General features: G+C 41.9%; 1 protein-coding gene across 1 annotated transcript; it reads left to right on the top strand.

Annotated features, from left to right (window-relative positions):
* The first annotated feature begins 9,689 nt into the window (after positions 1 to 9,689).
* On the top strand, positions 9,690 to 14,395 carry LOC115355614 (NXPE family member 3-like). Its single transcript, XM_030046472.1, has 5 exons — positions 9,690 to 10,109; positions 11,702 to 11,994; positions 12,314 to 12,384; positions 12,752 to 12,958; positions 13,368 to 14,395. The coding sequence occupies exons 1-5, from the start codon at positions 9,690 to 9,692 to the stop codon at positions 13,919 to 13,921; spliced, it is 1,545 nt and encodes a 514-aa protein (XP_029902332.1). The 3' UTR covers positions 13,922 to 14,395.
* Positions 14,396 to 15,084: the final 689 nt, after the last annotated feature.

Here is a 15,084-nt window from a genome sequence, read left to right as displayed (position 1 = left end):
TGAGGGTTTCCTGTTTCGCAGATATATTTTACTGACCAACCGTAGGATACTTCATTGCCGCTGCAGGAAAGTACGGAACACAAATCAAATTGGGCGGTGCCATCCTGACCTTCTGTAAAATGTAGTGTCAATAATTTGTCTTTAGTGGACCTTTTGTGTCTGTTAAGCCGTCGCCTAAACGAGGCAGTGGTGTTATCTGGTGATTGAGATGTTCTTTCAAATTTCTCTCTTTCCACCCACAGTATTGGAATAACTATGATAAGTGCTATTGTCAGCAGACAGCATCGGGTTCCACGCATGCCACAGAGGCCTGGCTGCCTAAACAGATGCCAAGACTTCTGCCTGTCCATATCCCTTACTTATTTTATCCTGCACCCTAGATTCCCGTGCGGCCGTTGGTTTCTTCACTGAGGTTGAGACGAGCTCCCCTCTATTAGGTGAGCCCCCCTTTGTAGTCAGTCTTTTGCCTCAGGGAACAATGGTGGGTAACTAAACTTTCCCTGCAATGTCTAAGCCAGGCATCAATAGCTTACAATGGGCTAGGTGGATCCACGATACTCTTTCTGCTATCTTAACTGCGGTGGGTGTAGTGAGCAATACCTGGTATGGACCTTCCCACCTTGGGCTTGACCACGTTTTCCTCTTGATGACTTTAATTAAGATCCAGTCTCCGGGTTTCACGGTGTCAGGAACGTTTTCTGTAGTTTCTCCTGGAAGGGAATTAGCAGAAGACACTTCTTTGTTTAGTAGCAACTTTCTCATATAATCTGCCAGTGTTTGGTCTGCTTCCTCATCTATTCTACTAAAAGGTTTTAGTTGGAGTATAATATAAGGTCTGCCATATAACATCTCAAATGGTGTCAATCCTTTTGCTGTTGGCGTTATTCTCATATTGAGGGTCACTAGCGGTAGACAATATATACAGTTCTTACCAGTCTCTTCCATAGTTTTCTTTAGTTTATTTTTTAGGATGCCATTGTGTCTTTCCACCAAGCCTGCAGACTGGGGGTGATGCACAGTGGTTTTTTAAGCAGATTCTTAAATTCTGGGCTATCAGTGATATGATTTTGTTAACAAAATGGCTGCCATTGTCACTGTAGATTCTCTCGGGGATGCCAAATCACGGAATTACTTCTTTTACCAGTGGTTTTGCTACTGTTAGTGCATCTGGGGTTATGGTTGGGAATACTTCTACCCATTTGGTAAACATGTCAATGATGACTAGGCAATTTCTTTCCCTCGCATTTGTTTAGCTCAATGAAGTCCATGCATATATGTTGGAATGGATATTGGGGATTCGGAAATTGTCCTCTTTTGGGCCGCATGTTCCCTTGGGGGTTATGTTTTGCACAGGTAGGGCAGGCTAAACAAAATTTCTTACAGTAATTTGTGAAGCCATATGCTGTGAATACTTTTTGTATGATTGTTACCATCCCTCCTGTTGAGACATGGCTTAGCCCATGGCCTAATATCGCAGCATATCTAAAAAGGTTAGTTGTCAGTACTGGCTTTCCTTCAGTTATCGGCATAGGCAGAAATCCCGTGGGGGTCAAGGCCCCTCCATCCAGAAAGTTGTCCCTCACCCCCCACCAAAAAAATAATAATAAAAAAATCATTAACACTAATAAAAATTTTGAATAATATAATAATATTCAATGAAAGCACAATGCAACTGATGCTAATTATAAATGTAAAACAGTGTGTTTTTAAGTGTTAAAATAATAATAATAATAATAATAATAATAATAATAATACACCCTCCAATAATGAAATGGGATTTTCGCTCCTGGTTATCGGGCTGATGAATGCCAATTTCAAGGAGTATGTTTGTGCTTTGTCGCTTCATTTATTTATTCATTTATTTATTTTCAACCTATTTATTATAATTATAATTATAATTTTTCTTGTTTGAATAACTTCTCACACATTTGCACATGTACAAGGTATCGCTGCTGGGAAACCATTACTTCAACTGATTCACTGACAATTGAGAGTTGAGTGTTAAGAGTTGTATGTCTAATGAATGATTGTTGGATTTGTTGTACTTTTATTTATTGAACTGGAAGCTGTCAGCTGAATTGCCTGTATGGGATGAATGAAGTTATCTGAATCTGAATTTCTGGTCGCTCTTCATTTAGCAACATGAGCTCTACTTTGGCTAGGTTTAACACTTCCTCTTCCTCAGGTCTCTTTTCAACTTCCTCTTACCCTTTAACCTCTTTTGCACCTGTTCTGACTCGTCATGTATTTTCTTTTCCTGTTGCCTACTTTTCTTCTGTCTGCAATCTCTGGCCCAGTGTCCTTGCTTTCCACATACATAGTATCCTTCATCTCTGCTTGCTGCTCCTTCGTCACTGAGGAGAAAATCCTGTCCCATTTTCTTTTGTTAGGTTTGTGATTTTGCTGTGTTTTTCTCTTTTGCGCTACTTTATGTTTTACTGTCGTAATGCTTCATCTATTTGTCAGTGATGCTGTTGTCCCTTTTCTGAAACAGCAGCTGAATAATAAATATAATAAACCAAAATAATAAATCAATAAATACATAAATAAATTTAGCGTTTTATAAATCTCTAACTAACTACTGTTGGTCTTTATTTGGCCTTCTAAAACTAGGGTTTCTGTTTTCTTTTTCTTTACTCCTTTTTCTTCTATTAGCTTCTGTTAACCATTCTCTAGCCTGGGGCAGGCCATATTTATCATTTAGCTTTCTTTTCCCCTGTCCAACCTTTTCTGTGTCTTTCACAAGTATTGAACATGTTTCTGGTACTAATTTGCCGTTAAATCCAAACTTTTTCCTCCATATTTTTAGATGTTTGATGTTCTTTGGATCTTTTTTGTTTTATATATTTTGCATCCCCACTGATTTCAGGTTCTGATTTGCAACAGTTACTTCCCATTTTCTATTCCCCTTCAGCAGCCAACCAGTTTGTATGACACATACGTTCCGAGCAACTGGTCCAATCAGCAAGAATACTGTTTCAGTTGTCACCGTTAGGTTTCCACAGCCAGACAATTGTCTGTTATTCAATGCTGAGACACTGCTGAATATCTACCTCCCTCCCTTTTTTTTTTTTCCAACAGCCAGTCAGTTTGTATGACACTTACGTCCCAAGCAACTGACCCAATCAGTGAATGATCAATTCACTGAGACATTATTGAAAAGTACATATATATTCATATATACTATATACACACACACACACACATACACATATACAGTATATATATACACACATATATCCCTTAGACAGACTTATTCACATACACACACTCATTCTTTTCTCATCGTGATGTGTTTTTTTTTCTTTTCTTTTTTTTTGTTTTTGTTTTTTCTTAAGACTTTTTAACGTGCACACAGAGTTATTTATTCCTGTAGCCTTCTCACATAGGCTATGGACTACTTTTGACTTAACTTCACTGGTTTATACAGGTCTTAGTTAGTCATGACTCAACTTCACTGGTTTTATACAGGTCTTAGGTGTGTGTGTGTGGGGCTTTGTTTAATTTTTAAACAAAGGTAGGAACTACCACAGAGTTTGGCATTCACAATGTTGTTATGTTTCCAAATGGTTTAACAGTTCTTCCTGAAGTGAAATCATCGAGTTTTTTTTTTTTTTTCGAGGAGACCTTGTTTGTTTGTTTGTTTGTTTGTTCACCCGTGTCGAGTCATGGTGCTGTTCTGCAGCCACAGGGTCGGCTGAGATGGAGACCGGCGCTGGCAGAAGCAGGAGAATTGTCGTGGCTTTCTGGCTTACTCTTATCAATAACCCCAAGAAAACTGCCATCCTCATCTCCATCTTCGTGGTCGGGTCCGTTGTGTATATGCTGCGATGTAACATCAGCACACTGGAGGTGAGAACACCGCTGTAGTTATTTATTTGTTTGTTTGTTTGTTTGTCCACTTTATTAGCTCCACCTGTACAATCTAATGCAGTTTAGTGCAACAGCTCTGCCATAAATTCTACCTTTTAACAAAGTTTATAATTTTCACATTTTGTTGACATTGTGCAGAATGTGTAAATTTAATTCTATGTTTATTACTGAGGTTGTAGTTTGCAGAGGTCTTGCACTGGATATTATATTGTAGTGTTTCTAAATGTTTCTCGGCCCTATTTATCTATTTCACCACCCCTAACTATGAGCTCAATGCCAAACATAGAGGCATCATAAAAGGAAACTTTATGGCAGAATAGTTGTTTTGGATTGTATTAGATTGTGCAGGTGGCCCGAAGGAATTGGTCACTGACTGTATATGTGTATGTGTGCATGTGTGTGCTTATGTAATATATAAGCACACGACCATAATGAGAAACATAATGTGCAACAGCCATCAGTTAAAAACACTCCAGGACTGTGAAAAACAGACAAAGGTTGCAAGCTCTGTCAGGAAGGACGTCTGGGTGGGAATGTCGTGGAATTCTACAGCAAAAACGAACAGTCAGATGGTCTTCAGGGATGTTCCTCAAGTGTTCTTCTGCAGGCACATCCACAGGCACATCCAGGGCTTTCTTGCAACGGAAGATGTGAATCCATGTTGCCGAAAAATAAGAGGTCTTACTCTGTAGAAGGATGGCTGCAACTGCATGCGGGATCAGTTCCCTGTAACATGCAAGAGGAGAAGACTCAGAAAAAAACAGCCGCAGCAGCCGCTACAGCTCTCACACAAGCAGGCATACCACATACGACTGACATAAACCGCTGTGAATAGTAGGCAACAGGTTTTTGCCTGTCACCATGGGTTTGACACAGAACAGCTTTATAAAAACCATCTTTTTCATCAACAAATAGACTAAAAGGTTTAGATAACTCTGGAATTTCTAGAGCCAGAGCTGAGGTTAAAGCCTGTTTCAGTATCTGTATGCCAATCACAAGGCCTTGACACAGCTATTTACATACACCCCCACCCAGTCCCAAGACCACTTGTCTGTCTTTGCTAAAATGACGTGGGGGTGTGCATCATGCATTCTGAATACCTTTTCCTGAGCACATGTCAAATTTAAGAGTAACACAACAAAGTCATTCGTAACTAATAGGCCATTACCTATTATCCTTTCTCTTAACACTTCCTCTCTGAACCATTCTTTCTCAAATTCTGTACATGGACCTTCATTACTAAAATATGCACTGCATTTAAGCTCATCTGGTTGCACTACAAGATCTTTACCATGCCATAAGTTCTGTGCTTGTCTTACCACATCCCTAGCCACTTGGTCTGCTGTTCTCCCTTGGAGGTCCCAGCTGTAATGGTAGCTAGGGACAGTTGGACAATAAAGTACCATACAGTCAAGCAAGCGTCCTTCATTGTGGCATAGTATGAGCCCCTCAGGAGTGCATTCAATGATGATCCCTAGTTTACACAATAGATCTCTGCCACACAAGTTAACAGGACAGGAGGGAGACTCCAAAAAGCATGATTTAAGTGTGTGCCATCACTTGCATCTGTTACTGTAAGGGGTTGAGTGAAGACATTTCTTTCCAAGATGCCTGATACACCGATAGTGGGAGAAGAATCATTAGACACAGGGAATGTTTTCAAAGAGACCTTGAGAAGAGAGTAGTGTGCACCTGTATCAATAAGAAATTCATATGGATCACCTTCAATGTGCAGGACTAATTTAGGCAGGTCAGTGGGTGGAATCACAACAAGGAGGAGGAGAGTCTCTTCCTCTTCACCTGTATTGGCAGGTAGTGATTGGTCTCTTCTTTATGAGTTGGGCATGGGTTTACTCACTGTGACACCATAGGGTGGTGCTGAGTCCCTTGTTGTACCAGTACCCTGTTGTTGCTGCTGCTGCTTCAGAGGACAGCCATGAGCTCAATGATCTGGGTCATCACAGATGTAGCAGTTGACTGTCTGTCTCTGCTGCTGACGGAATTTGTTTCTTTTAGGTACTTGGTTGTACCGTCCTCTGCTCCGTCCTCGCCCTCTGCCGACACTGTCATAGAAGTTGAGCTGGGCCATGTGAAGCTTGGTGTCCTCCTTTTGCTTCTTGCGCGCAGCTTCTGTCTGTTGGGTTACTACAACATTCTCAACATGAAAAACATGTCTTAATATTTCAGCCAAGCGAGCATTTTGCCAACCCACACAGTTATTGATCATAGGTTTTCTTATGTCTGGAGACAGTCCTTCAACCGCTCCTGCCAGTCTGCACATGTTTCTGCTGCCCCTTGCCTCAGATTTCTGAGTTTAGTCCAGTCCATTTTAGGTGGAAATTGCTGCTGATGCAGTGTGTGTGTGTGTGTGTGTGTGTGTGTGTGTAGGTGTGTGCGGGGGAGGAAGACCTGCACCCTCAGCACCTTGCTGTCCTCTATCTGTATGTGGTTCCCCCCCAACTGCCTGTGGTCCTGCCCCACCCTCCTGCTGCTCCAGTCCCTGGATGAGCTGCAGGGTTGTAGGGAGGTGGGCAATCAAGATCTGGATCTACAGTGTAAAGGCTCACCATGGCAAAATCTCTCCTGTCACTGGGAAGACAGCTTTTTGCCATTGCTTCCCATTTATTTAAACATTTTCTCATGTATGGCATGTCCCAGCTTACATTACCTTCTGGAGATATATCATCTAAGTTGTCCTTCAAAAGCTGTATAGCCCATGGCGCTAAGCTACCCTCCTTAGGCCACTTTCCATCTGTCCACTTAGTCATATAACTACAAAATGTCTCACAGAATTCCCAGCCAAACTTACCAGCAACCAGTTCTCTAGGTATTTTTTCTCCAGCAACTCCTTCTTTGCTATGCTTTCCAACCTTCTCTCTTTCATACTGCTTTTTCTTAGCCCCTACATACCAAAGCCTCCAACTTACCTAAGGACTCTCTTTCCCTTTCCTATTTCTATAAATAGGTTTTAATTTCTCCTTCAATTGCTCAAGTTGACAGATGCTAAAACTACCTTTAGCAGGAAATTCCCCTTTTTCACACCACAAAGACAATTCAGACACAATTCAGACACCACCAACTCACCATGTTTTTCATACATTCATTTTGCAACACTGGTTTAAATCATTAAAATTAATTCTCTTTCCACTGATGTTTCCCATCTTTCTAAATTTACATACACTACTTTCACAAGATTTTTAATTTTATGCGCAAGTTTGTTTTTCCTTTTTTTTATGCTTTTTTCTATATACTCACCATCAATTTCCATACAGTGGCTTTTCACCTTCAACATTAATCACTAGTTCACAAAAAACAATACACACCTTCAACACCACCTTCCAGGACAAAGCACTCCTCTGCAACAACAGAAGCACAGACATAGACATAGGCACAGACAAAGACACTCACACTCAAATGACAAACAAATGAGCCGGCAAAACCTTCAACTCAGATCACGTGATTTCACTTTGCCCTTTCGGCTGGTGCCCTCAGTAAACTGATTTTCCCTACAACTCAGAGGCCTTATTCCTCCTACTTTGGAGCACTGATGTCCTCAGAGGACTACTTTCCTCCTACGAATACTTAATAATCAGGGAATTTCCTGTTCCCCTACCCTTCAGAGGCCCCAGGCCTCCTACCTTAGAGCTCCCAGAGCTCTATGCTCCTACTATTCAGAGCCTTCCGCTCCTAGTGCTTAGGTCCCAGACCTAAGGGGATCCCTTGGGTCCCAGACCCAATTCTTAAGACAATCAGACTATTCAATATTGCTCTCGATATTTAAAAGGATCACTTACTGATATCCACCAGCCCACAAAGAAATCTTAGGGCTTCTCTGAAGACTAAACGAGGTTCCCCTGTCTGCGTCCAGACTAAGTTTTCTCCTGTAAGTCAGTGGCATCAGGTTAGCGATCCCATCCTCGTCACCAAATTGTCGTGGAATTCTACAGCAAAAACGAACAGTCAGATGGTCTTCAGGCCTTTAATGCTGTGACAGCAGGAGAATCATACACACCAAAGCTTGGAGGTAGATTGTCAATGTGACAGAGGTGACAGAAAGCTTTTAAGGTCTTCAGATTTTACATATACTTTGCATGTCTTACATAGTCAATCAGGTAATAAAGCAATAAAAACTTTCCAGAAACAGACCTAGTTAATGAACAGGCCTAGTCATAAATTCCAAACAAGTAACTGACCACCTCTAAATGAGATAAGCTGGTAGAGGGTCTGATCCATTGCAAATACCACCAGTTTAACTCTGAGGTCATACATAGGCTAACGTAATTCATGATTTTAATGATAAATTCCTTCACAGGAACACACACCAGAGCAACAGAAGAGAGCACAGCGCCAGAATGATGGCAACTCCTCACAGTAACTTTACACCACATTGTAACGTAAGGGCCATTGTAATATAAACTGGCCCTCTCAGTGGATGCATGTGAATGCATCCAAGACTGAAATGGTCATGGAGGACTGAAAGGCATGCTGCCCGTCAGGACAGACAGACACCACATACTCCTGCGTAATCGCCTCACACAGCAAGAGAGAGGTGCTGAGTGGAGAGAGGCAGGCCACCTGAGCGCTTTCTGTGATGCACAAACAGCTGCTATATCACCCCAAACACTGCATGTATTCTGATATTCAACCAATGTTTCTTCACTGTTCCTTAAAGCCTTCAATGTTTTTGATGAGGGCTCTGCCCCAAACGTCGAGCATTTGAAATAAACTGAAGGAGTCTGAGTGTGAGGCTTTCCTTTGCTTCCAACTATTTAGAGAAATACTGAAAATCAGGGGATAAGAGATGAGAAGAGAAGAGAAGTGAATTAATGGGCAACTCCACTAAACGTCTGCTGCGCTGCCCGGTCGTCTGGTAATCCGAGGGGTCCCAGTTCGATCCCCAAGTGCTGAGGTTGAGTTGCTCTTTAAAGAGGCAAAACTGAACAAATGGCCATTTGGTTGAGAGGGTTTGTGTTGAATACCAGTGACTCAGTGGTTACTTGGCAAGGCTGTTAAATTCACCTCCCTGGAACCAAAACAAAAACAACTCACCCAATGCAATAGTGGTTATTCCTCTTTAAAGCTGCAGTAAGCAATTTCTGACCACTAGATGGTGCTGATGGCTCAAAATCTGCTTTTAAAAAACAGAGTCAGTTCTGCTTCTGGGTTCACAGCAGCTTGGTGGGACAAAACCATATGTTAAGGTGAATCAATGCACTTTCACAAGGCTGTTGTTGGATTAATTTATTATTATTTTGTCTCTGAGCTCCAATTTGAAAGTGTGATGAAGCTGCAGACTTACAGCATAGTGAAGAGGAGGACAGGGCTACAATCAGGAAATAATAAGAGGCTGAAAGTAATGACTCTCATATTGCAACTAGACATTTTACTGTAAACATTTAAAAAAAATTAAAATAAAAAAAGGAGTTAGGTCTGTGTGAAAATGGAATTAATACAGTCTTGGCACTGCTGTCTTCTGTTTCTGAGATGGCTTACTGTGAGAAACTCCAACACACAACTACAAATACTGGCTTTGGCCAGAGGAGCCAGAGAACTATAAATATCAAATAATCACTAGCAAGTGTATTTTGAGGTAAGTCAGAGAGACCGAGTAAAATCCAATACAAAATGACAATTTGTTTTTATTTGAAGGAATATTACACCGCTTATTTGAAGAAAAACAAGACTTTAACACTGAATATGAGAATAACTGCCTTGTTAAGTTGGAGATGATCTTCTTTGCAACTCCAGTCTAAAATGACCAACTAATTTTGTTTCTATCTCCTTTGTGTCCAAATCCCTGCCAGTTTCAGAATAAAATGACCTCCACCTTCACCATGCTGAGAGTCTTCCCTGTCCAAAAACATCAGCCTGCTAACTGCAGCCACCAGCAGCTGTCACCTGATGAACGCCGCCTGCTGGACTCCATCGCTTGGCCTGAAACCCCTCCCCTCCCTGTGCCCATATCCCTGAAGGCAACCTCTGACCCCACCCACAGCACCTTCACAATCCTGCCGGTGAGGGCAGGAGGTCAGTGGTATGTCGGCGATGAGCTGGAGGCTCTAATCCAAATTGGTGACTTCCAGGGTCGTCCAAAACACTTCGGGGGAGATTTCCTGGTTGCCCGGCTGCATGACCAGACCCTCGGTGCAGGCGTGGCCGGGCGAGTGGTGGACCACCTGAATGGCTACTACACCGCTGTGTTTCCATTACTATGGGAGGGACGAGCACAAGTTGAGGTGACACCAAAGTCTACGTTGTTGTTTAGTGTGAATATAAACATATTGATTGGAGGACAGTTGAGTCAGTGGTATAAAGTAGGAGAGTGAAAGTTCACCCTTTTCATGATTTGGTTCATTTAAAAAAAAAAAAAAAAAATATGATGCCAGATTCCTGTTAAAGGGACAGTTAACCCTAAAACAGCACTGGATTCTACAAAACATCTTGACCCTGTTGGTCACACACATTTTTTAACCATCCTGGTCCAAGCCAAAAGCATGCAACCCATGAATTTTGGGGAGTGGGCGAACAGGCACACTGTTTGGCTCAACACACCCCCATTCACTAGTCGGCCTTTAGCAGGCCATTGATGGAACTGACTGAGATGCATAGCACAAGACATGGTGGTTGTTTGAGTGTCTAAAACTCTGCAACCCTAAAACCTGAAAAAGACCCTAAAAGCACAACCAAAATCTCATAAACTTATAAAATAGACTAAAATGTGTTAGGTTTGAGTTTGCAAGGTTTGGGCACAAAGGAGATAGAAACAAAATTAGTTGGTCATTTTAGACTGGAGTTGCAAAGAAGATCATCTCCAACTTAACAAGGCAGTTATTCTCATATTCAGTGTTAAAGTCTTGTTTTTCTTCAAATAAGCGGTGTAATATTTCTTTAAATAAAAACAAATTGTCATTTTGTATTGGATTTTACTCGGTCTCTCTGACTTACCTCAAAATACACTTGCTAGTGATTATTTGATATTTATAGTTCTCTGGCTCCACTGGCCAAAGCCAGTATTTGTAGTTGTGTGTTGGAGTTTCTCACAGTAAGCCATCTCAGAAACAGAAGACAGCAGTGCCAAGACTGTATTAATTCCATTTTCACACAGACCTAACTCCTTTTTTTATTTTAATTTTTTTTTTTAAATGTTTACAGTAAAATGTCTAGTTGCAATATGAGAGTCATTACTTTCAGCCTCTTATTATTTCCTGATTGTAGCCCTGTCCTCCTCTTCACTATGCTGCAAGTCTGCAGCTTCATCACACTTTCAAATTGGAGCTCAGAGACAAAATAATAATAAATTAATCCAACAACAGCCTTGTGAAAGTGCATTGCTTCACCTTAACGTATGGTTTTGTCCCACCAAGCTGCTGTGAACCCAGAAGCAGAACTGACTCTGTTTTTTAGAAGCAGATTTTGAGCCATCAGCACCATCTGGTGGTCAGAAATTGCTTACTGCAGCTTTAGGTTTTGAGCCTTGTGTAACACAGCTGGACACAGAATCAAAAGGTCAAAATTCTTTTAACTTTCTGGTGTTAGGCTGCAGCCCAGCACAACATATCTGCACATCAAGCAAGTGTGACACGCTTTATGGCTATGATGACTTCTGTGGTCACCATAAGCAATTAACCACAATTGCCATTTTACAATGTACTGGCCAATTAACAACGCGAAATGATGCAATGACTGCTTGGTGGTGCTACCTTATGTTGACAGTCAATGCACGTGCATCTAACATGCATCACTTTTTTGCTATGTTCTCCACTAATTCCTTACTGATATGACAGAACATAAAACATTTAGTGAAATCCCTGGTTCCTCCCCCTGTCAGGTGACGCTGGTTCACCCCAGTGAGGCCATCACGGTGCTGCGCAGGCTGAACATGGAGTACCCAGACCGAGTTGAGTTCAAGAGCCTCTTCCGCTCCGGCTCTGTCTCTGAAACAATGGTTTGTAACATCTGCCTGCCTCAAAACCAACCACTGTGCAACTACACCGACCTCCACACGGGGGAGCCGTGGTTCTGCTACAAGCCAAAGAATCTGAGCTGTGATACCAGGATCAACCACTATAAAGGATATGTGAGTCAAAACCTCATGGCCAAGGAGGAGACGCTCTTTGAAAGGTGAGGGAGGGCTGGGAGAGACAGGATAGACAAGACTTGTGTCCTTGTGTTTTTAAACCACTGGCTATATAAAAAGATGGTTTTAGTCTTTGTGACGTCACACATACATTTCTGAAGAGATGTTCTTAAGACAAATGTCCAGGGTCCAGATCCAGGTGTTTCCTTGTGGTATATAACCTCCAGCTGTGATCTTGGTGAAAGTCTGCACTCTACTGAGTGCCCTCGTGTAATCAAATTAATATACTGATAAGGTAATACTAGTATTTACCTCTTAAGAATGTAGCATATGTTCATATGTCCTTTTGTGTGTTTTTCTCAGTGGGGTCAACATGAAAGTCTCCATTCATGCATCAGGGCCTGACAAAGTAACTGTGCTGCCAAAGGAGCAAGGTATTTAAAAAAATACTGTGTTTTTTAAATACATCAGTGTTAATTATGTGCTTATGAGTTTTCCTTTTGCACAAAATAAAAGCAAAAGGTCTTGTTTTGTTTTATTTGAAATAATCTACATGATGGAGAAATTTGTTTTATTTACAAAACAAAACAAAACAAAACAAAACTATTGGTGATATTAATGTATCTATGTCTGAGGCTGAAGCCGTAATGTAGTGCCTGACAGGTACAGTTGTTCTTGGTGACCGAAAACATTCAGCATTAAACCAGCAAAATGTTTTCTGTCGTTGGTTTTCTGTGTGGTTCTGTGGAACCACACAGACGACATCCACGTCACAGATGTTTGTCTTTATCTTCCTCTCAGGACAACCAGAGGTGAAGAGCAGCACCGTGAAGCCTGAACCTGCTGGATATTACTACCAGGGTGCATGGCGAGCACTGGGGGGTGCCACAGTTCATCAGTTCAACGACGCCTCTGCCATCAGCCAGTGTCTGACAGACAAGGTGGTGCACCTGTACGGCGACTCCACCATGAGACAGTGGTTTGAACACCTCAGCAGAGTTCTGCCAGGTAAATGATCCAATACCAGAGTTTGATAACATGTAATAATGCCCAAATTTAGATTCTTTACTGCCAAATGAGACACAGATGTTTATTTGACAGATGTGTACCATACCCTGCCAGTTAAAGAGACTCTCCATTTAACTGGGACTTGGCCGTTAATTGAAATTGAAATGCACAACGGTGATACTTCTGTGACATTACCATGATTGCTGATCTAGAGCAGGGGTGTCAAACTGGTGCCATGGAGGCCCAAGAGGCTGCAGGTTTTTATTCCAACCAAAAACTCCACCATCTGATGGGTTGGGGAACACTGATCTTGAGAGTCCTCTGACTATCTCAGGTTCCCCAAACCAAGAGATCAGCTTTGAGTTTTTTATGGAATGCTCTCCTTTGATGGCATTTTTTTCTGTCTTAGACCTCAAGGTGTTTAATTTGCACAGCAGCATGCAGTGTGGACCCTTCATGGCTGTGGACACGGCCCGAAACATCTTGGTGAAGTTTCACTGCCACGCCCCTCCAATCCGTTCCTACACCGTCTCATCCATCAAACTCAGCTATGTTGCCAACGAGCTGGACTGGCTGGTTGGAGGCTCCAACACTGTCGTGGTTTTCACCATCTGGGCTCACTTTGGCACTTATCCCGTCGGGGTGTACCTACGGCGACTTCAGAGCATCCGCAAGGCGGTGCAGCGGCTGCTGGACAGAGCTCCTGACACGCTGGTGGTCATCCGGACAGGAAACCTCAAGGCCTTGAATCTTGACGTGGCGCTGAGCAATAGTGACTGGTACTCCCTGCAGCGGGATAAGGTGCTCCGGGCCGTGTTCAAAGGGCTGAACGTTCGCCTGGTGGATGCCTGGGATATGGTCCTGGCCCACCATTTGCCCCATGACCTTCACCCGCCGCCCCCCATTATCAAGAACATGATAGACGTCCTCTTGTCCTACATATGCCCGCCAAAAAATGGCTAAGTGGGCCTCATTTATCAGTTTATAAGTTTTGTACAAAGGACTGCAGATTTGAGTGCCAAGAAGCACTAAAAAATTGCTCCATGTGCAATTTATGAAACAGTCACACCTCCTCAAAACGACCAATGATCATATTGATCACACTAAGTGAGAGAATTGATATTTATCTCAAAATCAAACATTTTACTCGCGGTTGAAAAATTACACACTCTCAGATGAGACACCAAAGATGAAACAGGTAAATGACAATCCTGTTGGTGAAATGAGCAAACATTATAACTTATATTTCATCCTACACCACTTTGAGAAATGATCCACAGTGTATGCTTAAGAGTCTATTTAGCACACCGGAGCCACTGATCTACCAGGGACACATGAATGACATTTGTCTCTGACACAGCAGGTCGATTGGCCGAGCAGGCCGCTATCTGAAAAACTGAATTACTTCACCAGTTACTGCAGGTAAAAGTAATTAGTTACTTCACTTTTCAATGTCTGGTTGAGTTTTCTTACTGATGCACACATAGCTATATTATTTTAGTGTTGCTGTGGCACAGTGTGGGACAAGACAACTGTCAAATTTGATCGATATCCATACCCATTATCACTTTGATGATTTGCATAATATTGTGGCCACTTTATTAGGTCTAATTTTGCCTTTGTACACCACCACAGTGTATTTGAAATGGAGTAATCAAGATGTGATTGAAGGGCAGACTTTAATTTAAGGGACTGAACAAAAATATGGAATTAACCTTTTAGGAATTACAGCCAGTGTCATACACTGTCACCCCATTTTCAGAGGCTCCAAAGTAATCACCCACTTGACTAAAAAGCAGTGTCATGGCCAGGTGTGGCCTATTCCTTCATTATTCCAAGACAAATTAAGAAAATAATTGTCGAGAGTTCATTGAAAGTGTTTGCATTTGTATTTGGTGGCTCTTTATCAGAACCCTCAACATGCGCTCCAAAGAGATGTCTATGCAGGTGAAGGAGGGCATCATTAGGCTCAAGAAGCAAAAAAAAAAAAAAAAAAAAAAAAAAAAATCTATCAGACAGATAACAACAACTTTAGTAGTAGCCAAATCAATGGTTTCGTAAATCCTGAAAAAGACAGAATCCACTGGTAAGCTCAGCAACACAAAAGGCTTGAAAAACCACAGAAG

Source organism: Myripristis murdjan, chromosome 23 (assembly GCF_902150065.1).
Source record: "Myripristis murdjan chromosome 23, fMyrMur1.1, whole genome shotgun sequence".
NCBI lineage: Eukaryota > Metazoa > Chordata > Actinopteri > Holocentriformes > Holocentridae > Myripristis > Myripristis murdjan.
Note: the sequence above shows the minus strand (reverse complement) of the source record. Positions and strands in the feature narration are given on the sequence as shown.

What these genes read in the sequence shown, in the direction of transcription:
- LOC115355614 (XM_030046472.1), top strand. Translation starts at nt 9,690, where the DNA reads ATGACCTCCACCTTCACCATGCTGAGAGTCTTCCCTGTCCAAAAACAT. An exon ending in GAGGAGACGCTCTTTGAAAG is followed by an intron (nt 11,995 to 12,313) that starts GTGAGGGAGGGC and finishes TGTTTTTCTCAG; the next exon opens with TGGGGTCAACATGAAAGTCT. An exon ending in CCTCAGCAGAGTTCTGCCAG is followed by an intron (nt 12,959 to 13,367) that starts GTAAATGATCCA and finishes TTTCTGTCTTAG; the next exon opens with ACCTCAAGGTGTTTAATTTG.